Source organism: Arabidopsis lyrata (assembly GCF_000004255.2).
Source record: "Arabidopsis lyrata subsp. lyrata unplaced genomic scaffold ARALYscaffold_1, whole genome shotgun sequence".
In the NCBI taxonomy this organism is placed as follows: domain Eukaryota; kingdom Viridiplantae; phylum Streptophyta; class Magnoliopsida; order Brassicales; family Brassicaceae; genus Arabidopsis; species Arabidopsis lyrata.
The window spans coordinates 29,271,067-29,296,689 of NW_003302555.1; the positions used below are offsets into that span (position 1 = coordinate 29,271,067).

At 32.9% G+C, this 25,623-nt stretch overlaps 2 protein-coding genes across 2 annotated transcripts; one reads left to right on the plus strand and one right to left on the minus strand.

Moving 5' to 3' along the window:
- Nucleotides 1-11,182: 11,182 nt before the first annotated feature.
- On the minus strand, nt 11,183-12,897 carry LOC9330566 (putative methyltransferase DDB_G0268948). The gene is made up of 4 exons (XM_002894459.2): nt 12,661-12,897; nt 11,662-12,288; nt 11,477-11,570; nt 11,183-11,380 (listed from the first exon to the last, which is right to left on the minus strand). Exons 1-4 carry the CDS (start codon nt 12,808-12,810, stop codon nt 11,316-11,318), a joined length of 936 nt encoding a protein of 311 aa, XP_002894505.1. The 5' UTR covers nt 12,811-12,897; the 3' UTR covers nt 11,183-11,315.
- Nucleotides 12,898-18,117: 5,220 nt separating this feature from the next.
- On the plus strand, nt 18,118-19,204 carry LOC110225387. Its single transcript, XM_021015006.1, has one exon. It carries the CDS (start codon nt 18,163-18,165, stop codon nt 19,102-19,104), a length of 942 nt encoding a protein of 313 aa, XP_020870665.1. The 5' UTR covers nt 18,118-18,162; the 3' UTR covers nt 19,105-19,204.
- The last annotated feature ends 6,419 nt before the right edge of the window (nt 19,205-25,623 follow it).

The window sequence follows — 25,623 nt, forward strand, 5'->3', positions numbered from 1 at the left end:
TCAACTATTCAAGTCTCTTGTTCTCTCTCTCTCTTAATCCAGCTGTAGTGTATAAAAAAAACTAGTTCAGGCTTCCAGCCAGATAACCCAAGCACGATTATGAATCATAATTCAAGGAACTTTAGAAATTATAAATGATTAATTATTATTTAACTTTGTTAAGCCAGAAGAATTACAAGCATTTGTAAGCTACTATATCTAATTAGTCAACTAGCGGTTAATAAGACTAACTCTCCTTTAAAAGTTTTTTTTTTTTTTAATTACTTTTCTAATAGAAGGGGACAATCTATTTCCAGCTGTGCAGTTATTTAAGAACATGTTGCTTTTTTTAGTAAATCAAAGACCAAAGACCAACGCCTCCAAATAAGAAAAACCAGTGTTCAAGAAAGCGCTAGGCGCTAAACGGGCGGTCGCAGAGAGCCTAGCGCCTAGAACGCTTAATCGGAGTCTAGGCGAATTTTAGGCGTTTTAGGCGTTTTATATAATAAAAATATATAAAATATATAATATTTAGTTTATGTTTACAATTGTTGGTTAAAATGAAATTATTATTTAAGATGTTTTAAAATAAAAGTAAAGAATATAACACAATCTTATAATTGTAATATTATTTTGTCTATGTGTCATTTTTATTGAATAAATGATTGTTAAAATAAAAAACTGTACTAAAAAACGTAACTTATTGGGTTCAAAGAAGCCCATTAGAGACTCAATTAGCTCACGTGGGTAGTAATCGCATATACACATTGTCATCTTCTTCGAAGATTAGGGTTTGTGTGCGGCGGCCATTAGAATTATGGTTTTTCCAGGAAAAAGTTCGTGACTCAGTCCAATTTTTCATAAAAGAAACGTTAAAACTTAAACGCCTAGACCGCCGAATCCGATTTAAAGCCGCTGAATCCGCCAAATCTCCAGCTCCGCCCAATATCAACGCCTATAGCCAAATCCAATCGGCTCCCCTCCGCCGAGCGCTTAGGCGACGCCTAATGAAAATAAATGTGCGCTTTTGTTTAATTTTTGTTTGAGTCTTTTGACTAAGTCTTTGACTAAGTCTTTGCTGAATAAGTCATCCGTGAGATTAGGATATCAGGCAAGTAGTTGCAGTTGTTGAGTTTGTTTCGGTCTTTTGGTTGTAAGGTCTTTATAAGACCAGATTTGTTTCAGAAATAAAGAAAGTGTAACATTCAACAATCATCTCTGTTTTGTTACTTCTCTGTTTTGTCATTCAACAAATAACAAGTGGTATCAGAGCTTGTAATCCAACCTGTTACAAGTTCAAGTGTGCGAGAGAGAAAAAGAGAGATGAGTGACAAAGATTCATTGTTGAGTATACCGAAATTTGATGGAGATTATGAGCATTGGGCAATGCTCATGGAGAATCTTCTACGATCCAAGGAGTGGTGGGATCTAGTGGAAACCGGAATCTCAAGACCGGAGACGAACGTGATACTAACCGGAGCTCAGAGAACGGAGCGGGCAGAAATGAATCTCAAAGATCTAAGAGTGAAAAACTACCTGTTTGCATCGATAGACAAGACAATCCTCAAGACCATCGCTAAGAAGGAAACAGCGAAGGATATATGGGACTCCATGAAAACAAAATACCAAGGAAATCTGAGAGTGCAGAGCGCACAGCTACAGAGGTTGAGAAGAAACTTTGAGGTGTTGGAGATGAAGGAAGGAGACACAATTACTGACTACTTCTCAAAGGTCATGGTGGTAGCAAACGATATGCGCAACCTAGGGGAAGATATGCCAGATGCAAAGGTAGTAGAAAAAATATTACGGACGTTGGTGGAAAAGTTCACCTATATTGTGTGTGCCATTGAAGAATCCAAAGATATCAAGAACCTCACTATAGATGAGTTGCAGAGTTCATTGCTGGTACATGAGCAAAATCTGAGCAAGCATGTAAGAGAAGAACATGCGTTGAAAATAGAAGATCAAAGAAATCTGTATGGAGGTAGAGGCCGCGGAGGTTACCAAGGTCGGGGACGAGGTGGTCGAGGTCGTGCCAGTACAAGCTTCAACAAGGACCTTGTTGAGTGTTATAAGTGTCACAAGATGGGGCACTTCAAAAATGAATGTCCAAGCTGGGAGAAATCAGCCAACTACGTAGAACTTGATGAAGAAATGCTGCTTATGACACACGTCAACATGAACAAATCTGAAGAAGAAGTCATGTGGTTCTTGGACTCCGGTTGCAGAAACCATATGTGTGGGACAAAGGAGTGGTTTACTGAGCTTGACAACACTTTTCGTCAAAATGTCAAACTTGGGGATGATAGAAGAATGGTGGTGGAAGGAAAGGGAAACCTACGCCTACAAATCAACGGCATGATTCAGGTGATTACATCCGTTTATTTTGTTCCGGGTCTGAAGAACAATTTGTTTAGTGTAAGACAATTACAACAAATGGGATTAAGGATTATTATAGAGGATGATGTGTGTGAAGTGTGGTATAAGCAACAAAGAAGGTTAGCTATGCACTCGACGATGACAAGTAATAGAATGTTTGTGATTCTGGCTGTGGTGAAAAAGTCAACGGAGATGATATGAGACAAATGCTTGCAAGTGACGCTAGAAGGAACAGAGGAGATGTGGCACAAGAGATTTGGACATCTCAATCACAAAGGAATACAAGAGCTTGTTGAGAAGGAAATGGTCACGGGTCTACCAAAAATCAATATTGATGGGGCGGTGTGTGAGATATGCATGAAAGGAAAGCAGAACCGAACAAATATACCTAAGCAAAGCACATGGAGGGCAAGTCATGGTCTTGAACTGGTGCATAGTGACATATGTGGACCAATCACACCTATTTCAGAGAGTGGGAAAAGGTACATGATCAACTTTATAGATGATTTCAGTCGAAAATGTTGGACATATTTCTTAGCAGAAAAATCAGAGGCATTGAAAACCTTCAAGGAATTCAAGGCTGCAGCAGAGAGAGGGCTTGGAGAATTGTTGGTCTGTTTGAGGACAGACAGAGGAGGGGAGTATAACTCCAATGCATTCCAAGAGTATTGTGCAGTAAATGGAATCAAGAGACAACTTACAGCTGCATATACTCCGCAACAAAACGGTGTAGCTGAGAGAAAGAATAGAAGTGTCATGAACATGACAAGATGCATGTTGTTGGGAATGTCTGTGCCTCAGAGATTTTGGCCTGAAGCTGTTCAATATGCGGTTCACATATTAAACCGGAGCCCATCAACAAGTCTGGAAAATATTACACCGTCCGAGAAATGGAGCAAACACAAACCCTCGGTGGAGCATTTCAGGGTGTTTGGGTGCGTGGCATTTGCACTAGTGCCGTATGAGAAAAGGCTGAAACTAGATGAGAAAAGCACAAAGTGTGTGATGTTTGGAGTAAGCAAAGAGTCAAAGGCGTATCGTCTCTATGATCCAGTTACAAAAAAGATTATTATCAGCAAAGATGTGAAGTTTGATGAGAAAAAAGAATGGAATTGGGAAGAAAATGTGGAGGATAATAATCTTTCGTGGGGAGAAAGGATTAGTGAGTCCGAAGAAGAAGAACAAGAAGGTCTGGCAAGAGAAGGAAACAATGATAACAATGATACAGAAAATACTGTGGCAACAAATTCACAAGAAGTCGAAACTGAAACACAAGAAGAAGAAGTTGCAACAAGTAGAGGGAACCAGAGTAGAGTCCCCACACGTGCCGGATCGGGAAGAGTAGTGCAAACTCCGGTGTGGATGAAAGACTTTGTGTGTGAAGGAATGAGGACAGTGATAGAGGAGGATGGTGAGGATGCAGTTGCTATGTTCATTGCAGAAGAAGATCCAAATAAATTTGAGGAAGCCGTGCAACATGAAAAATGGAGAAAAACAATGGTAGCAGAGATCGAATCCATTGAAGAAAACAATACGTGGGAAATGGTGGAATTACCCGCAGGAGCAAAAGTGATAGGAGTGAAGTGGATATTTAAAACAAAGTTCAATGAGAAGGGAGAAATCGACAAGTTTAAGGCAAGATTAGTCGCGAAAGGTTATCATCAAACTCATGGAGTGGATTTTTATGAAGTATTTGCACCTGTGGCTAGGTGGGATACAATCAGACTAATCATTGGTTTATCGGCACAAAAGGGCTGGAATATCTTTCAGTTAGACGTGAAGAGTGCCTTCTTACATGGGGAGCTTAAGGAGGACGTATATGTTGCACAACCTGAAGGTTTCGAAGTAAGAGAGGCAGCTGGTAAGGTTTACAAACTGAGAAAAGCCTTGTATGGCTTGAAGCAGGCGCCTAGAGCATGGTACAGTCGAATTGAAGGTTATTTCTTGAAGGAGGGGTTCAAAAAATGCTACTGTGAACATACTTTGTTCGTAAAAACAGATGGTGAGAGCATACTGATCGTGAGCCTCTATGTTGATGATCTCATTTATACGGGAAACTCAGAGAAAATGCTAGAAGAATTCAAGACGTCAATGAAAAATGAGTTTTCAATGACAGATCTAGGGAAGATGAAGTATTTTTTAGGAGTGGAAGTTACTCAAGATGAGCTGGGAATTTTCATCTGCCAAAAGAAGTATGCTGAAGATATTTTGAGGAGATTTGGAATGGAAGACTGCAACATGGTGAAAAACCCGATGGTTCCAGGCCAAAAGATGACTAAGGAGGGGGCTGGACCAGCTGTAGACTCAACGTTCTTCAAACAAATAGTTGGGAGCCTGAGATATCTGACAGCAACACGACCAGATTTGATGTTTTCTGTGAATCTTGTTAGCAGATATATGGAAAGTCCAACAGAGCAGCATCTGATGGCTGTGAAGAGAATACTAAGGTATGTACAAGGAACTACTGGGTTGGGAATTCAATATGTACGTGGAGAGGGAGACGAACTGATTGGATTTGCAGACAGTGACTATGCGGGTGACATTGATGATAGAAAAAGTACTTCCGGGTATGTCTTTATGTTTGGAGGTGGAGCTATATCTTGGGTATCAAAGAAGCAGCCAATTGTTACATTATCAACAACGGAAGCAGAGTTTGTGGCAGCAGCTAATGGAGCGTGTCAGGCAGTGTGGTTGAGGAATGTACTTGAAGAGATTAACTTTGCTCAAAGGAAAGGAACGGTTCTGTTTTGTGACAATAGCTCTACCATTAAACTTTCAAAAAATCCAGTTCTTCATGGAAGGAGCAAACACATCCATGTGAGGTATCATTTCCTACGTGATCTTGTGAATGATGGAACAATCAGTTTGGAGTATTGTTCTACACATGTGCAGTTGTCAGATCTCATGACCAAAGCAGTGAAATTGGAAGTCTTTGAGAAGCTCAGGAGAAGTATGGGAGTTTGTTCTAAAGTAGATTAAACTGGAAGAAGAGGAGTTCCAGTTTAGGGGAGGAATTGAAAATAAATGTGCGCTTTTGTTTAATTTTTGTTTGAGTCTTTTGACTAAGTCTTTGACTAAGTCTTTGCTGAATAAGTCATCCGTGAGATTAGGATATCAGTCAAGTAGTTGCAGTTGTTGAGTTTGTTTCGGTCTTTTGGTTGTAAGGTCTTTATAAGACCAGATTTGTTTCAGAAATAAAGAAAGCGTAACATTCAGCAATCATCTCTGTTTTGTTACTTCTCTGTTTTGTCATTCAACAAATAACACCTAAGCGGCCGCCTAGGACGCTTTCTTGAACACTGAGAAAAACAAAGAGTCAAAGACTAACACTTAAATAAAACAAAGACCAAAACTTTTCTTTCTATGTTTATACTATAAACTAAACAATATTAGAATTAGCCTAAGTCCATATGGATTCTTAAGAGATTCTAATCACAATATTATAATCTTAACAATATTAGATTTACCGTTTGTAAATCTTTTAGAACCCTTGTAAACCCTTTAAAAACACTTCTATATCCTTTTAAAATCCTTGTAAACCCTAAAATATTCGGGATCAAGTTTCTCGGCAGGAAAATTTTGTCGAGAATTGTTTTTGCGGGAAATTTTTTGGGATTTTTTTTGGCGGAAAATTTGTCAGAATTTTTTTTGCGGAAAAATTATTGTCTGGAAAATTCAATGTTTCATTTTCTTGACTTAATTATTTTTCAAATAAAAATTAGAAGATGGCATAAATGAAAATGGGTTAGAAGAGGGGGTATTTTTTAAAAAAAGTATCAATGAAAGGGCATTTCTAACAATTAAATTTGATAGTAAAACATATTCAAAATAACTAAATTTGGTAAATTACATATATATATATATATATATATATATATATATATATAGGGAGACTCACAAAAATGCCTCTTTTTCAATACCCCTTTTCAAAAATGCCCCATTTGGCTGTCCATTTTTAAAAATACCCTTTTTTATGACTAAATTACCATTCTTTTAATAAAAGATATCACAAATATATAAGGAAAACATGAGAATGTGCACACATCAAAATTACAAATTTGGCGGGAAAAATTTACAAGGTATTTTAAAGGTTTTTGCAGGGTATTTATAAAGTTTTACAATGTATTTTAAAAGGTTTTACAACGTATTTGTAAGGTATTTATAAGATATTATAAGATTTTACAAGCTATTTTATAAGGTTTTACAAGTTATAAGGTTTTACAAGTTTTTTATAAGGTTTTACAAGTTATTTATAACTTGTAAAACCCTATAAGTACCTTGTAAAACCTTTTAAAATACATTGTAAAACCTTACAAAACACTTAAATTTTTCCCGCCAAAAAAATTGCGGAATCACTTTTCCCAAAAAAAAAAAATTTTGCGGGAAAATTGCGGGATCACGTTTCCCGCCAAAAATTTGCCGGATCACTTTTCCCGCCAAAAAATATTTTGTATTTTGTGGACCTAATTTTGTTTCAAATAAGGGTAAAATGGTCATTAAAAATTAAAAGAGGACAAACTTAAAAATGGACTCTCAAAGGGGGCATTTTTGAAAAGGGGTATTGAAAAAGGGGCATTTTTAAACAATTTCTCATATATATATTTTTATGTTTGTTTGACAAATTATTTTTTAAAAATAAAGATAAATAGGATTTTCATATTTGGAATCTAGGGTGTTTGGTAATAAGAATAGTAGAATTAAAAGAAAAAAATAAAATTGTTGAGAAAAATTGTGGCTTGCCACATAATTGGAATCTAAGGAATTTGTAATACCTAATAAGAGTAGTAGAATTAAAAATAAAAATAAAAATATTATTGAGAAAATTGTGGACTTGTCACATAAGCACCAAAAATCCTCTTTTAATATATAGATGATGATTTTATATTATTATTTAGTATATACTAAATATTAAAATATCCACTAACATAAACACCAAATAAATATATTTTAAAGGTATACTCCATAAAATGGCACACTACAAGAATCTACTATAGATGATTACATATGTACACTACACTCAAATGATGTACCATTTGATCCCTAATATACGAGACCACGACAAACAATTTCACTTATGTTCGGAGATCTCCATCGAACTTACCTCCAATAATCAACGATAATTCACAATCTCTATAACTTAAATCCTAGATTCGATTCAGAAGCACTAAAATTTTGGTCACTTGTTAGATCAAAAGGCTGTTCTAACCATAGGTTTGAGTTTAGAGTGGTTTTGATATAGCCAAAAAGTTTCAACAGATGAGTGAATGACCCAGATTTTGGTTGACCATATGCTAGAATTCATCATGTCTTGACTATTACAAAGTTTTGAGCCATACAAATTGGGCTTAATCTATAGAAGATTAAACACAAGTTTTCTAAAGAATCTCTCTCTTTATTATTGCTTAGAAACTCTCTCAAAACTAAACAATGTTTTGTATCTCCTCCTAGGGTTACAACTCAACCCTAGAGCTTTATTTATAGGTAGCACAACTTTGCTAATCCTATTACAATCTACATATACATTTTTATAGAGTTTTTTTGCATTAATTCATTTGGATCCGGGTTTTACCCGGGTTTAACTCTATCCGGATCTTGGATAAGGAATTTTAGGAATGTTGTCTTAATTTCAAACTGATAAATGAAGCCATGTTGTCTTTAATTCATCTACTTATTCCGTTTAATGTTTCTTTAATTACAAAGAAGTTACCTATTTTAATGGTAAATAATCTTTCATATTAATGACCCTAATAAATAGCCAATTTTAATGGAAAATCGTTTTTCATATTTATGCTCATAATAAATGTCCAGATTTTAACAATAAATATATTATGAAATTATAAAGAAAAATGTATTTATTTTTAACAGTATATATATATATATATTATGTTAATATATATATATATATATTATGTTAATAAATTTGTGTAAATACTCCAATAATAAGCTACGTCATTTTTCTTTTACAATAACAGATTAAATATAGGCAATTCCCCATTTAAATTGTAATAAATTTAAAATCAAAATAACAATTAATATATACATTCATAAGGAAATCATAATAAAATATGTTTATTTGAAGATTATATATCCTAATCTTCACATAATCCGTAATTATGTTTTTGATATATTTGAATATCTAATATTAAATTTCTAAAGGATTCTCAAAATATTTTTTATAATAAATATTGTTTTTACGAATAATATTTTGTTTTGTTATAAAAAGTAATATTTGTTATTTTTCTAAATTATTTTTGTAATTAAATTACATAAATATTAATAATAATTTGTCTACACCATCAAATGAAAATAGTTAGTTATATAATCTTTTATTTAATATTACGTAATATATATATATATATATATTTATATTTTGGTAATATTTTATGATGTGGGTGAACAAATTATTTTCGTATTTATGTAAACAAAACAATAAAATCTAAATTAGTTTAAAATTTGAGATACTATAATCCCAAAAATAAAACTAATTGGAAACTAATCGCAACAATCATTCTACATAAATGGCATATTCTTTACAACATTACTAAATCGCATTTACTGCATTATTCGTTTCCAATTATGATTACAAATCTTTGATTAATTTAATGGTATTAAACTCATATCTACATATACATTTTTACAGGGTTTTTTTGCTTTTAATCATTTGGATCAGGGTTTTACCAGGTTTAAACCTATTCAGATCTAGAATAAGAGATTTAAGGAATATTGTAATAAAAACGACATTTAAGACTAAATTAAACATACAATTCGTTTTAATCTTATTTCCTTAACTACTTCCCACATTAATTGGTTCTATTCCTTTTTATCAATAGTAGCATTAAAGATTTTCCGTTTACGAATCTTGCAAAAATCTCTGCTTAGTCTACGATTAGTTTCTAAAATAAAATCTCCGAGATATTTGATAGCATTTAATTAATACCAAATTATCATTTAATTCTACATATCTCTAACCAAAAAAACGTCATTAATATAGATAATTACACATATATTTATGTTTCCTTATTCCTTAACTTCTTCCCATATTAATAGGCTATATTACTCTTTATCTCGAGATGATTTTCGAATATTTATGCCATCTTAACTAATTACATCCATACCATATATCATCTATATTCTCTTTATATTATGCAATAAAATATTTTTAAAATATAATTATGGCTAATTAAATTGTTTCCATTATATGGTTCTCTTCTCTAATTGAATCCATAATTCCCGCCCAAGAAAATCTCAACGATGATACCATAATTATATACTTTTCGATATTTTTCTTAACATTTGATTTTAAGAAACAAAGTTATGACTCTAATTATTTTTTTAATTCGGTTTAATGTGATTTCCTAAACTAATTACCACATTAATCGGCTATATTCCTTTTAAATGGTTGCTTAGCTTTTTTTTAAGATTCTCTGCAAAACCAAATCATTTACAATCTTTTTCAAATAAATTTTGTTATATAACGATTTCCTAATCTTTCCTTAAACATATCATAAACTTTCGTTGTATATAATATCTTTGATTTTCTACTTTCTCTCCAAGATATTATCAAACTACCTTAACAATAAACTTAGATGCCTACCTACCCTATAAATACCACACTTTTACTCGACTAGAAGACTCATCAAACAAATACCTCTTCTTACCCATTCCAATCTTTATTTGTTATATGAACTTTCATTTTTCTGATTCATGAATTTAATAAACATTTGATGTCTTGCGCAGATAATCCTATACAAGATGAGCAACCCATTGATGATTGCCATTATCAAGAGCATATGCTTTAAATTTACGTCAGATTCTTTCATATGGTTAGTTTTTTTTATTCACCCTATTTTTTCTAGGTAAATCTTCATGTTTAATGATAATCTTAATATATATATATATATATATATATATATATATATATAAGATAACTACAGTTTGATAGCATTGATTTTTAAAAAACTTAAAAGAAAAAATAAAAAACGAAAATACAAACTATAAAAAAGTCTAACTTTATTAAACGTTTTAATTATTTATAATATTATAACTTTTATGAAGTTTCAAATATTATAAATATTTGAATTTTATAAGAATTTATAAGTAGTTTAAACATTATAAATATTTATAAAAGATATTAATACGAGACGGTATACTACGGGTGAAATCCTAGATATAACAATCAAAATACAATTATGAAGTTTGGGTCGTATTAAAACTTTTATGAAGTTTCAAATATTAGAAATATTTGAACTTTATAAAAAAAATTACAAAAATGATGTTTAATTTCACGGGACGGGGTTATATAGTGGGACGGATTTAGATCGATATTAATACGGGATGGTATATTACAGGTGAAATCCTAGAATTAGCGATCAAAATACAATTATACAATCTTAAACACTAAATAAAACACATACAACTTAAATTTTGATTTTTTAGTTATAAAATATTGACATGCGGTTTACCATATATCTATAGATCATTCTAAAAAAATCATTTTTTTATTTAGGGAAAATATAGATCCGCAGTGTACCGCGGGTTAATATCTAGTTAGGAAAATATAACTCCAAACCTAATTAAAACTTTCTAGAACTTTCTAGGCCTATCATATCTTTAACCTCCTTTATAAAGATGTCTTGGGCCTTAAGCTCACTTGATGATTACCCAACATAATCATTTCTTAAAACTCAAGAACTTTTGAGAACATGTATTTATTATGTGCATGCTCAGCCCAAAAAAAAAGAACACTTGTGAACATCTATTTATTATGTGTATGCTTTACTTCTAATTAATTTATCCCAAGTATTGAGTCATGAATGTTATTGTGTTGGGTGACTCTTAATGCTTCATATATAACTTAAATCGTATATCAATGACATAAATAAATACATGACAACATGTCAAATTAAAAAGATTTATTAAATAGATTCAGAAAACTGTTTCTTTGTCCACCAAAGGATCTAACTGTTCTTCCTTGCAGAATAGGCACAATAAGCCGCCACTCCAGCAAATGCAGCCGCGGTCACTGTAATTTAACAACACAACACAACCCAATTTGGTTAATTCAATTGACATTGTTTAATTTGGAGATAAAAAAATGGGAAGATTTCAGAAAACAAACCTGAGGCAATAACAGCCGAGTTGTTACTATCCTTTAGTGTCGCAACTACACAGTTCGATTCAAATCTCTTTCGATGCCGCTCTATATCTGAAGCCTGTATTATAGATAACGAATGATTCATTAGAATATATATGAAGTTTATAACCATAAAACCAAAGATGTTTATGTAAATTTTAATCATTTACCGAAAGTTTTCCAACAATCATATGAGCTTTGTAGAAAATATCTTTAACATCATCATCATCACCCCAAGCATCTTCAAACTTGGAGATCAAATCTTCAGTTACAAGCTCAACTCCTCGTTCTTTAGCTTTCATTGCGGGTTGCCACGATCTCAAGAAACCGATAAACCCTTTAAGCGATAGCTTATGAGGAATGTCAAGCATTATAGGCTTCCCTTCTGATCCCATCCCTATACTTTCAAACGGAAACGGCAACGTTTTGTAACCGTCGAAAGCAAGATTCATTACCGGAGTTCTAAACGGAAACGTGGAGTCCACGAGACGTTTCATGATGGAATCAACTTCAGGGGAGATGATTATATCGTTGTAGACAAAAACTGCGATTAATCCTCCTTCTTTGCGAAGAACACGTTTTGCTACGTTGTAGAATGGTGCGAGATCGAAGTAGTGAACGGCTTGTGCTGCTACGATTAGATCAACAGAGTTATCTCCGCCGACTAGAGCAACCATTTGGTCTTCAGACATTGTTGTTGGAGTGTGATGGTAACTGATTCTTTCGTGTTTTACTGCTCGTTTTAACTGTGCTTCGTTTATGTCGGTTGCAATAACTTTCTCGAAATACTCTGCAAGCTGCAATTAAACCATAGTCAATGTTGATTAACATTTTCGGTGAATAGTACAATGACAAATAACATTAAAAATTTTGAACCACACAAATTTTTTGTTAAATCATGTTCTCAAAATGTGAAAATGTTAATAATTGGTAAATCATTCATCACTAACATTAGATGTTAATTTTATCGATTAAGATCAAACTATGCTCTGATTAAATCATAAAATCGTTAGAAAGAAGCCATTGATCTTTCTTCTCTCCTCTCTACTAAAGCTAATAAATCCGTAATTTTGTTCTTCTAGGGATTAAACGACATCGTTTTAGAGATCTAAGTGAAGCAGAGTACATAAGAAAGTGGAAACTTTTGGGAAAAAGATGAAGAAGCTTACACCAATAGCTGCTTGCCCGTTGCCAGTACCAACATCCCAAGCTGATTTGTGCTGACCGGTTCGAGCAGCAAGTTTAGTGAACCAATCGATCGGATATCTCGGCCTTGCGTTTTGGTAAGCATCCGCTAACTTATCCGACAAGGCAGCCATTGTTTTCCTCTGTTTTCTTTTTTGCCTTGTGATATTGTTCTTGTTGTTTGATTGCTTTGTATCTCTAGCTGTATTAATTTATGAGAATTGAGTCACTCATGTGTTGTTGTTATATACAGTACTGATTGTGGTTTTTGCCGTAGATGAGAAGAATGAGACCAAGTCAAGTCAACTTTTACAAAGTCAGATCTGGCGACGAGTCTTCTCCTTACCCCAAGAGTTGGTCTCCTCTTCAATTTTCCAAATCATTTGAATTTATTTCTTTTCTTTCTACTCTCGTTGTATATAGTTGACTTTTCTTGAATCGCACTTGTTGTCACACAACTAACCTATCTGTACTGATATAATATCTTTTACGATCTTCCTAACACTTTTAACAAATAAATCCTGGACTTAAAACTTATTTACGATACAATACCATTAGCATTTAATGTTTTAACAAATTTATTTTCAAATCTAAATATTAATCGATTTTGTTATTTTGGTGGGCTTAGTATCCTCCTTTTCAACTAGAGGCTTTCAAAGTTCATTGAGAGGAGCGTCGTTTACCGGGGTTTTCCTTTTTCCGCCGGCGAGGTTTTGGGTTTTTTCCATTTTTGGTTGATTTCTGGTTTCAACTTTCCAAATTATTTGTGTTTTAACCTAGTTTCAAGGTTGCAAAGAAGCACCGCCGCACAAAGTTTTCAAGTTCTTGGCTGCGTTTGATAATTCTCTGCTTCAAGCTCTGTTTGGCTTGGTGTCTTTTACTCTTGACAAAGCTCTGCAAGCTATGACGATTGAGGAGAACAAACCCGTGAAATTGAAGAACCTACCGAAGTTCAGTTCGTGTGAGAGAAACGTTTGTAGCCTCATGGGAAGGTTAATGTGTCCTGAAAATCAAAAGATGTCAAGATTCATCCATGATATGCCTCGTCTTTGGCATGTCAATAACAGGGCTCGTGGTGTAGCTCTGTCGGAGGATACTTTTCAGTTTATATTTGATAATGAACATGATTTGGAGACTGTGCTCCATGGTGGAGCTTGGACTTATGAAGATTGGAGTATGGTACTCGAAAGATGGGTGGAGAAGCCACCAGAAGATTATCTGAGGATACTACCGCTGTGGATTCGTTTGAGGAACATTCCGGTTAACTATTACACGGTGGAAACTTTTGAAGAGATAGCGGAGAACATTGGTCAAGTGTTAACTGTTGCTTTTGATCCGCTTAAACCACAAAGTAAGGGTTTTGTGAGGGTGCAAATTCTATTTGATGTTAATAAACCATTGTGGAACGCAAATGAGGTGGAGTTACCTACTGGTGAAATGGTGTCCATTGGTGTGGAGTATGAACGTGTGAGAAAGCGTTGCTTTCAATGTCAGAGGCTTACCCATGACAGGTCTCGGTGTCCATTTAATCCTCAGAACCGGCACTCTTGTGCTATGGTGGAGGTTAAAACTGCCACTTTTGGCCCTGAAATCAAAATGACACAACTTGGTCCTGATGATCCTCTGTTTGGGGTTTTAACTAATGATGATGTGGGTATTGATGCTGCGACAGGAAGACCAAAAATCTCAAAAGAGGTTCTGGATGAGATGCGAAGTTACTTGTCGATGACAGACTCTACGGAGAAACAAGCACGTATTGATAGAGTGCGGAGATCTGTATGGGATTTAGAGGGTGACCCGCAAGGTCAGAAGACATTGCTGCATTTGGAACCAGCAACTACAGTTACAACTAATGTCAACAAAGGCAAGGGCTTGGTATTTGATTTTGACACTAAAAAGGTCCAATCCAAAAGTGCTGCAGGTGAAAAACTTTTAGCTTCTGCGATTCGTGCTGGTAATGCTATCACAAGATTCAGCCATTCGGAGTCTACACATGTTGAATCGAAGACTGTAACTCCTCATTTTTCTCCTTGTTCTACGGTGTTTCAAACTGGCGGGAATGCTAGTTCTTCCGGGACAAGTGAGACGATTAAGAAGTATCGTCGGAGACCAAGTCAGCACAAGAGAAAAGCGCAGGCTGCAAAAGAGACTAAGGATGCCCGGAAAGTGGAGTTGGTTTACAGAGAAAAAACAAGACAAGAGGGAGCAGAAGATGTGTCTTTGAAGAGAAAAGCGGAGGAGAATGGTTTGTCATCACCAAAGATTTCTAGGCGGTCTGAAAATGATTTAGCGGTGGTTCCGTATGAGGAACCGCCAAAGCAAGTATGAGCATACTCAGCTGGAATTGTCAGGGATTGAGGAGCTCGCTGACAATTCCTATTTTAAAGGAAATGAGACGTGTTCATTTCCCGGATATTTTGTTTCTCCTGGAGACGAAAAACTCCAGTAATCACGTGTTGGATGTTAAAAAATGGTTAGGTTATGATTCTTCTCATATAGTTGATCCTGAAGGTTTGAGTGGAGGATTAGCTATATTCTGGAAAGCTTCTTATGATGTTGAAATTCTTCACTCAGATAAGAGAATTATCGACACAAAAATCAAGTTTGGGTCCTTATGGTTTTTTGCTTCTTTTATTTATGGAGATCCAGCTTGTAATTTAAGACAAGATGTTTGGGATAAGTTAACAAGTATTGGTCTAACAAGGAATGAACCATGGTTTGTCGTTGGTGATTTAAATGAGATCTGGGACAATTCTGAAAAGCTTGGTGGTCCTGCCCGTGATGAATCTTCTTTTTTACCTTTCCGCAATATGGTTCGGGATTGTCGTCTCCGTGACATCTCATTCACGGGTAACAAGATTTCTTGGGCAGGTAAACGCAATGATATGTGGATCCAAATCAGATTAGATAGAGCTCTTGGCAATTCTGAATGGTTTCATCTTTTTCCGAGAGTTCAAGCTGAATATCTAGAGCGGGTAGGTTCGGATCATAGGCCCTTACTGACCAGGTTCGTCAATGAGAATCAAACACTTAGAGGTTGCTTCATGTTTGATAAACGGTGGACTGCTAAACCGGAAACTTTGGAGATTATTAGACACGGTTGGAACAGTGAAGGAATGGATGGTAACTCGAGTCTCTTTGATCGAATCGCAGCATGTCGGAAGTCTTTATCTCTTTGGAAACGTGGTTCTCAATCCAATTCTAAGACAAGAATTAAACAGTTGCGTGAACAACTTGAGGAAGAAGGTTGTAAACAATTTCCACGATTTGTTCTTCTTCAACAATGGAAAGGTGAATTGGATGCGGCGTATCGAGAAGAAGAGATTTATTGGAAGCAACGTAGTCATGAAAATTGGCTTAACGATGGAGATCGCAATACCAAATACTTTCATGGGAGTGTTCAAGGGAGACGAGCTCAGAACAAGATTTTTTCTTTAATTGATGATAATGGTGTGGAACAGTTTGCAGATGGTTCTAAAGGTAATATAGCGGTGGACTACTTTCAAAAGCTTTTTACCTCCTCGCAGCCATGTGATGCAACCTCTTTACTTGATGGTATGTCCCCTCGAGTCACTCCTTGTATGAATGCTGCCTTAACTAAACCCGTCACCAATGAGGAAATTAGACAAGCGGTTTTAGCTATCGGAAGTTGTAGTGCTCCTGGTGCGGATGGCATGACAGGATTATTTTTTCAGTCTTATTGGAGTGTTGTTGGTCAGCAAGTTTGTGAGGAAGTGAAAAAATTCTTTGAATCTGGTTCATTACCGAGTGAATGGAATTTCACACAAATTTGTCTCCTTCCTAAAAAACAAAATCCTAACAGAATGACTGATCTACGTCCGATTAGCTTGTGTTCCGTTTCGTATAAAATCATCTCTAAGATTTTATGTTCAAGGTTGAAGGTATGGCTGCCGGAGATTGTTTCTGATGCGCAAGGAGCCTTTGTCTCAGGTCGTTTAATCTCAGACAATGTTCTGTTGGCTCATGAGATGGTTCACGCATTACGCACTAATCCGGATTGTAATGAGGATTTTATGGCTATCAAAACCGACATGTCCAAGGCGTACGATCGCGTTGAATGGAATTTTTTGGAGGAGCTTTTTATTAGACTTGGTTTTGATAGGAAATGGGTAGATTGGCTCATGGTTTGTGTGAGAAGTGTTACGTACTCGGTCTTGTTGAATGGGAATTCCTATGGTTTTATCAAACAGGAGCGTGGAATAAGACAAGGTGACCCGCTTTCGCCTTTTATCTTTATTTTGTGTGCTGAGGCACTTGTCTATACCATGAAAAAGGCTGAAGTTGAAGGACGTATCACTGGTATTCGTTTAACTAGGAACTGCCCGTCCATTCAACACTTGTTGTTCGCTGACGATAGTCTTTTTCTTTGTCGGGCTACTTTTAAAGAAGGGGCTGAAATTCTCAAGTGTTTGAAACTATATGGTGATGCTTCCGGTCAAGAAATAAATCTTCAGAAATCGTCAATTATTTATGGCACCAAGATGGAGCCGATTATGAGACATTTGCTGGGACTGTTTCTTGGAATTTTCAAGGAAGGTGGTGATGGTATGTATCTAGGTCTTCCGGAATGTTTTAGTGGTTCTAAATGTGACTTGTTATCATACATTACAAAGAAGCTCAAAACCCGGCTGACTGGTTGGTTTGCAAAGACGTTGTCGTTAGGAGGGAAGGAAGTCCTTCTTAAATCTGTTGCCATGGCCTTACCAGTGTACGCCATGTCTTGTTTTAAATTAACAAAATATCAATGCCAACAGATTACGAGTGCAATGACAAGCTTTTGGTGGAACTCATGTGAAGAACATAAGAAGATGCATTGGGTGTCTTGGGAAAAGATGTGTAAAACAAGGAAAGAAGGTGGTTTAGGTTTTCGAGCTGTTGGTGATTTTAATCAAGCTTTACTCGCAAAACAGGCCTGGAGACTTCTTACAAAACCAAACTCTTTGTTGGCGCGGGTATATAAAGCACGTTATTATCACCGTAAGGATTTTATGGATGCTGTTGTTGGGGCTCGACCGTCTTATGCGTGGCGCAACATTATCCATGGTAGGGCTCTGCTTGGAAAAGGCCTCATAAAAACCATCGGGAATGGACAAACTACTAGTGTGTGGATTGACAAATGGATCTTTGATAACGTCACGGGTCGTCCTTTCAACAAACAGTCTCTTTTTTATTTAGATTTGCGGGTTTCAAACCTTATTACCCCCCAAGGCTCTTGGAACCACAATCTAATATCGGAACTGTTTTTTCCACCGGATGTTGTCAGAATTATGTCTTATCCTCCAAATGTGGCTGCAGCAGATAGCTATGTATGGGCTTATAACCGGTCTGGGTGTTACACGGTCAAGAGTGGTAATTGGTTATTGTCTCATTTACAAACTGATCCTACATCTTTATCTGCTCATGACAAGGAGACTCGTATACTTAAAGAGAAGATTTGGGCGATTAAGACTATTCCTAAGATCAAAATGTTTTTATGGAGAGCTTTATCTGGTGCTTTAGCAGTCTCGGTTTGTCTTCAGGCTCATGGTATGAATTCTGCTCTTCAATGTTCTCTTTGTCAAAATGATTTGGAATCCATCAGCCATGTTCTTTTTAATTGTTGGCCGGCGCGAGAAGTTTGGGAGATTGCCAACATTCCCTTACCTTCTCACGGGTTTACAGATTCAACTAATGACAATCTAGCATTTTTGTTGAAAGTTATGAGCAATGATAGTGTTTCACTCTCTATACGTATGGCGATTCCGTGGATCTTGTGGGGAATCTGGAAGCACCGCAATGAAGTTTTATATGCTGGGAAACAAGGTGATTTGAATGCATTGGTAGTTCATGCAATAGAAGAAGCGGAACTGTGGAATAAGTTAAAGGAGACACAACCGCAGCCTCCTCTTGGTACTGGTTTGAATGCTCGCCGTGAGACCAGATGGGTTAAACCTCCCATTAACTTTCTTAAGTGTAATCTTCATGTCTCTTGGTTAAATGAGTCTCATATGTGTGGTGGAGCTTGGATGGTAAGGAATCACCAAGGAGATGCAGTTTTCCATGCGCGAGAAATGTTTCTACCCGCTTCAAATCGTATCGCTGCGGAATTAAGAGGGATCCTTTGGGTTCTACATAGTCTTTCTGACTTGCATTTGGATAACATTGAAATATGGTCTGATTGTCATGCTGCAATTGACGCCATTATTGACCTATCAAATTGGCCAAGGTATCACTCCTTCCTTGACAAGATACATCGGCTAATATCAAGCTTTGGTAAAATTGTGTTTAAGGTGTCTTCTACAAAAGCTAATGCGATCGCAAGAGCTATTGCTGCGAGTGTCACAAGTGATGGACGGGGCCAATCTTATTTAGCTAGTGGCGGTCCGGCTTGGCTATTTTCACGTATTGAAGAGGAGAAAAGGAGATGACATAGTCTGGAAGTCTTTTATAATCATTTATACTCTGTTTTGTGGAGTTCTGTTTCTTATGTTGGCATGTTCTGTTTTTTACTTTGAATACGTTTCTTATTTTAATAAAACATATTAGACGGCAAAAAAAAAAATCGATTTTGTTACTAAAATTTAGGAAACTAAAAGAAAAAAAATTACAAAAATCATTTAAATCTTTCCAAATCTAAACAAAATATAGTACACACTAACAATCCTTTTAAGAGGATCAATTAGCATTAATCACCCTGATTTTCGTTTTAAATAATTTATTTTCAGTTAATAAAAAGAATGAAATCTCATATTACAATATATGCTTTAAATTTTTCATAAAAAATTAATTACGCCACAATTTTAAAAATTGAAACCCTAATTCTTTCCCAATCCCCTATAAATTAAAATTCATTTCTTAAGCTTCCCTTCATTAATCATTACGATAAATCGGCTCTCTACAGTCCTAATTCTTCATTAAAAACTAAAATTTATATATTTTCATATGTTTGATTATGTTTCTTTGAATGATTCATTAGGTCTTGCCAATCATGTTTGTTCAATACAATATCACTCTTCTTGAGAAGATCGAAATTGATTTTATTTTATTTTGAATCACTTTTTGGAGAGTATGATCTTCCTCTTATAGTAGTTCACAAGAGCAGAGGCACTGGTAGGTAGTGGGGTCAGCAGACCCCTACTAATTTTAAAAATTCCATTATATGTCTTTATATTAAATCTATTGAACCCAACTAAAAATATCTCTTGACCCCATTGACCCAATCATCAAAAACTAATTTACATCTACAAAAAGCCCATCCATATACATTTTTGCAATACTTTATGAAATAAATCCTCAAGTTGCAACTTATTTACAAAGAATGTCATTGACATTAATTATTATCAATTAATTAAGATTCTTAATTACTAGCATTACTTTATCTAATATATTTTCATCAATTCTAATCTATATATATAATTAGAGAGTTTTCTCTCCATCTAGGGTGTCCACATCATCATCCATGTCATCCTATTTTAATTTTTTGTGGGCTCCACATATATTATTTATTAAAACAAAAAATTAAAACTAAATTTCATTCACACACTTCATATTATTATCTTTCCTTAAATAAAAATAATAATTTACAAAAAATAAAATTAAATATTAATAGAAAACGAAAAAAATAAATATTTTAAACAAATATGAAAATTTTAAATAGATATTAAATAAGCATAAAATTAGCTATTATATCTTACAATAATATCACTTCCACAATAATAAAATATAACTAAAGAAGCTTATCATATATCTTAACGGATATATATAATTAGAGAGTTTTCTCTCCATCTAGGGTGTCCACATCATCATCCATGTCATCCTATTTTAATTTTTTGTGGGCTCCACATATATTATTTATTAAAACAAAAAATTAAAACTAAATTTCATTCACACACTTCATATTATTATCTTTCCTTAAATAAAAATAATAATTTACAAAAAATAAAATTAAATATAATAGAAAACGAAAAAAATAAATATTTTAAACAAATATGAAAATTTTAAATAGATATTAAATAAGCATAAAATTAGCTATTATATCTTACAATAATATCACTTCCACAATAATAAAATATAACTAAAGAAGCTTATCATATATCTTAACGGTACAATAATTATTTTTGAGATTTACAATTATTTAGTATAATAAAGAAAATAAGAGTTAAAAAAATACAAAATTTAAAGGTTCTTACTTAAACTAAAAAGTAATTCATTTCCGAAATAATATTCAATTAAAATTTAAGAATATATTTGTTAATATTAAAGTATCAATTCATAATACCGATTAAAATATAAGAAGAATTGTGTATGTGCTATTATTATTTATAATTATAATATAATATAAACAAGTAACATTTTCTAAATTGAAACAATGGTAGTTTTTAAACAAATGAATAGCTAAAAAAGAAAAATTAAATATTAATCAGTGTTTAGGAAATTAACATAGATTGAAAAAACTAGGCTGATTTAAAATAAAACAAAAAAAACTATTCTAGACATCACAAATAAAAATAAAATAATCTAATCAATAATAAAACTGTAAGAATAATATTTGAGAATGATATTTGGAACTTAGAGTAGTGATAGTAATGGTAGATCGAAGAGTTTTTAATTAGAAATAAAGATGATTTTGTTTTTGAAAAAAAAATTATTTTAAAATTAGAATAATTTTTTATGCGTTTGTAAGTTACACATTTTAGAAAAATCAAATTTAAGAATATTATCTAAAATCATAATATATGTCAACTTATATATGTGAAAAGAGAATTTTATATTTTCAAATGATCAAGATAAAAGTGCAAGATTTGACGTTGAAATCTGATGTACGTGGTTAGAAATGAGTTCATATACGAGATTTGTTCTCTATAAAACAATTTCACATGCACCAAAACATGGTTAAAGAAACTTCATGACAAATATCTGTCCAATATATTTTAACTTTCACTTAAATGAAGAAAACCATGAAACTCATTAAAAACTTGAATATTGAAATATAGTAAAGAGGAAATAGATATGGTCTGTTTTGGGAACCAATTTGTAGTCGAGTATATTGCATGTGATTCATTAGATAGTGAAAAAAAGTAGATGTCGAGAGACGACGAGTGAATCATTCAAGATAACAAGAGAAATGTAGTGAACAACTAATTATTTTCTAAGCTTTGGATTAAGAATGCAAATGCTTAAAATAAAATCTCTTCAAATTCGAATGATTATATTTATAATAAAAATACACATTAATAAAAAAAATTAAATTAAAATCCCGCGCAACGCGCGGGTATATAATCTAGTCTATATATATAATTAGAGAGTCTTCTCTCCATCTAAGGTGTCCACCTAAGCATCCACCTAAGCAATAATATTTATTTTACATTAAAATCAATTTAAAACATCCATTTAATGCATTTACTTGTAATTAATAGAAATAATAAATTTTAAATAAATAAAAAACGAATTATGTAAAATAAATAAAATGTTAAAATAATAAAATAATACTATAAAAATTTTATAAGTAAGACTAATATAATTCAACTTTTAAATGATAAAAATTAAATATGGTCAGTATTCAAAATTTTAAATGTGTTAATGAGTTTTAGGATGGAAGTAAATTTATGTAATTCTATATGTGAAACTTTAAACAAGAAAATAAAATTCAAAGTAAAATATTAGTTTCGAAGAACAATATACTACATATTTTTAGTTATTATTAAATTTTTACTTAAAGAAAAATAAAAAATTACTAAACTCAACTTAAATTTATAATTTAAGAAGAAAATATTGTAAGATGCAAACTTTATCTTGTGAAATTATAAAAAACAAATCTTGAAAATTTTAAAACCTTATCATCCATCTTTTAAAAAATAAATAATCAGTGATCACAGTATTCATGAGTTTTACAATAAAATATATTAAAAATAAATGTAAGCCATTAAAAAAAAGTGATATGTAATTTGTGTAGCATATTCTCAAGTGGAAGTACAACTTTATAACAGAATAAAAAAAACTAAGTTTGATATTTCATCAATGAAATATTGAAAAGATAGTTATGATATGTCTTGAAAATCAATTCACAGTCCAATATATATTATGTGTGAGTCAATAGAAGGTAAAAAGAAAGTAGATGTCGAGAGGCAACGATTGCATCATAGAAGATGACGAAAGAACTGGTAGTTAAAAGAGTTTGAAAATAAATTTCTAAAACTTTAGAAAGATAATGCACATGACTAATGTATCTTTGAGATCTCATTCATTGTGTGAAACGAATGAGTTCTTAGAAAATACATGACATACATTATTAAACAAATTATTAGATTCAAAGTTGGGTTTAACCGTTTGGCCATTTAATCATGGAAAGTAAAATAAGATAGGCACATTGATGACTTAGTCGGAAATTCTCTTATTGTTGCACTAGCTTTGATGGGTAAATCAAACTCGCTAAACTGGTTCTAGCAACATGGTATTATAGATGTACTTTTACACTAAATAATGTTCATGAAACTCGGGAAATTCACATTTTATATGGAATGATGTTATGTTCGTATCAACATTTAATCATAAATAATATCTACAATTAGATCAACAGTCGATAATTAATATCATAACTTTTAGAAATACCTTCATGGAATATGAATAAGAAATAAACTCTTTGAGAGTGTTGATACCGTTTATTATTTGTGGAATTATCTTAAGTGATCTTTGTTACCACGTGATATATATCAAATTATTTATTTGTCAAAGAAATATTATCGTCGATAATATATATGTTATATATCGCTGCGTAAAATAAGTTTAGTGTTTAAAATTTGAATTATTATATTTATGCTCAAAAAATTATCTTTTAAATTTAATTGATTATATTTTATGCTCAAATTTTATATCAATAGAAAAGATTTTAAAATTAAAATCCCGCGCAACGCGCGGGTACAAAATCTAGTATTATTTAATCAGTATTGAATCCAACCTTCTTCAACGAGCGAGCCGTTCGGCAAAACGAGGTCGTTTCATACAAAAAAAGGTCCAATTCATTCTCTTCGTTAGATTTTGGACTAATCATTATTTTCGTGCCTGCAAAGTCAGCACGACGATCGCGTTTCGATCTTCAAACAATCACAAATCGCGGTGCATAGAATTTAAAGGGTAAGCTTTTCGATTCATTTCACCTTGTGAATTTAGATCAATTCCGTCGCTTCTTTGATTTGGGGATTTCTCGGACGCGAAATCTTCCCTGTTTATGAATTTACGAATCATGGGTATCGCCGATTTTGGGTCTCAGTGGCTGACTCTAGTTGCGAATTCTGCTGTCTCAATTTTCTTCCACGCAACAGTAAAGTTTTTATCTTTCCGCCTGAAAAGGTCGAGAGATTTTGTGTCTGTACTGATGCCTAATTTTTCTATCTGAATTGATTCTCTTCATTGTGGCTCGTTAAAAGCTTCCAAATTTGTCGCCTTTTGGTGCAAAGCTCATAAGCCATAACACGGCTTATGGTAATTTTGTTGGGATGTAAGAGATATCAGCTAGTTGCTGCTAGTTACTTAAGAAAAGGAGAAATCTTAAGACATTATTAATATTATACTTTATTGAATGATAAATATTATAGTTATTTAATGTTTATTAAAGGTTTAGAATATTTAACGGAAAAAATGTTTAGAATATATATAATATGTGAAATCTATAAAAATTTAATAATCATTTGAAAGAAAACTTTAAATTGATTTGAATTATAAATGTTTTAATAAAAGTATTATTCAAACAAAAAATAATGTTTAATTTCACCGAACAGGATTAGATGGTATGACGGATTTATAATATTATAATATATAAAATTTACAACAATTAAATAACCATTTGAAAGAAAACATTTAAATTGATATGAATTATATATCTTTTAAATTAAAGTATTATTAAAACAAAAATAATAAAATAATATTTAATTTCATTGAACGGACGGGTTTGGGTCGATAGTAATGCGAGACGGTATACCAAGGGTGAAATCCATTAGATATGTTTAATTTCACTGAACGGTATTAGATGGTAGGACATGTTTGGGTCGATAGTAATACGAGACTGTATACTACGGGTGAAATCCTAGATATAACAATCAAAATACAATTATACTATCTTAAACACTAAACAAAACAAACAATTTTAACAAAATAAATATAATTAAAATTTAAATTATATAGTTATAATCTATATTTTAACTTAATGAACTATATGTAATTGTTTCTATATTTTTAAACAGTAAAAATTAAACATACTAATTGTACACTAAAAATATATAGATATAATAATGGTACATTTAAAAAATTCAAAACATTAAATCATATATATTTTTATTCTACTAAACAAATTAAATTTTTATTTTTAAAAAAAATTATAGTCCCGCGGTACACCGCGGGTTATAATCTAGTTACTTTTATAAATTGAACCCATGTTTAAAGTCAAACCCAAATAATTAATATAATTTTCAATGGTTTACACGGATTAATACAAAAATACACCTAAATTATATTTCTAATAATAAACAAAACAATTGACAAAGTTCTTTGTCTCTTCTTCTTCTCATCGACGAAGGAAAAAAAAAATCCTAAATCATGGTTTCTCTAAATCAAGGTAATCAGTTATTTCCAATGCTATTTCATTGAAAAAACTTTTCTTATTCGTGATGTGATTCGTTTTTGTAAATTTGTTTGCAACGAGTTGTGATTCAAAAAAAAAATTTTGATAGTTTATAAAAATTTTTGTTTTCAAATTTGTTTTGACCCCAGTTAAAAACATTGTTGGCTCCGTCACTGATAGTTCATATGTAGATGCCATCCATCACAATTTTTTTTTTAAAAAAACACTCTCTAAAACTTTCTGTTCTGATTTTTTTATTCCGGCGTTCTAATTTTGTTTTTCTATATACTTTTTTTCTAATTTGCAATTGTACAAAATAATTATCACTCCCTAA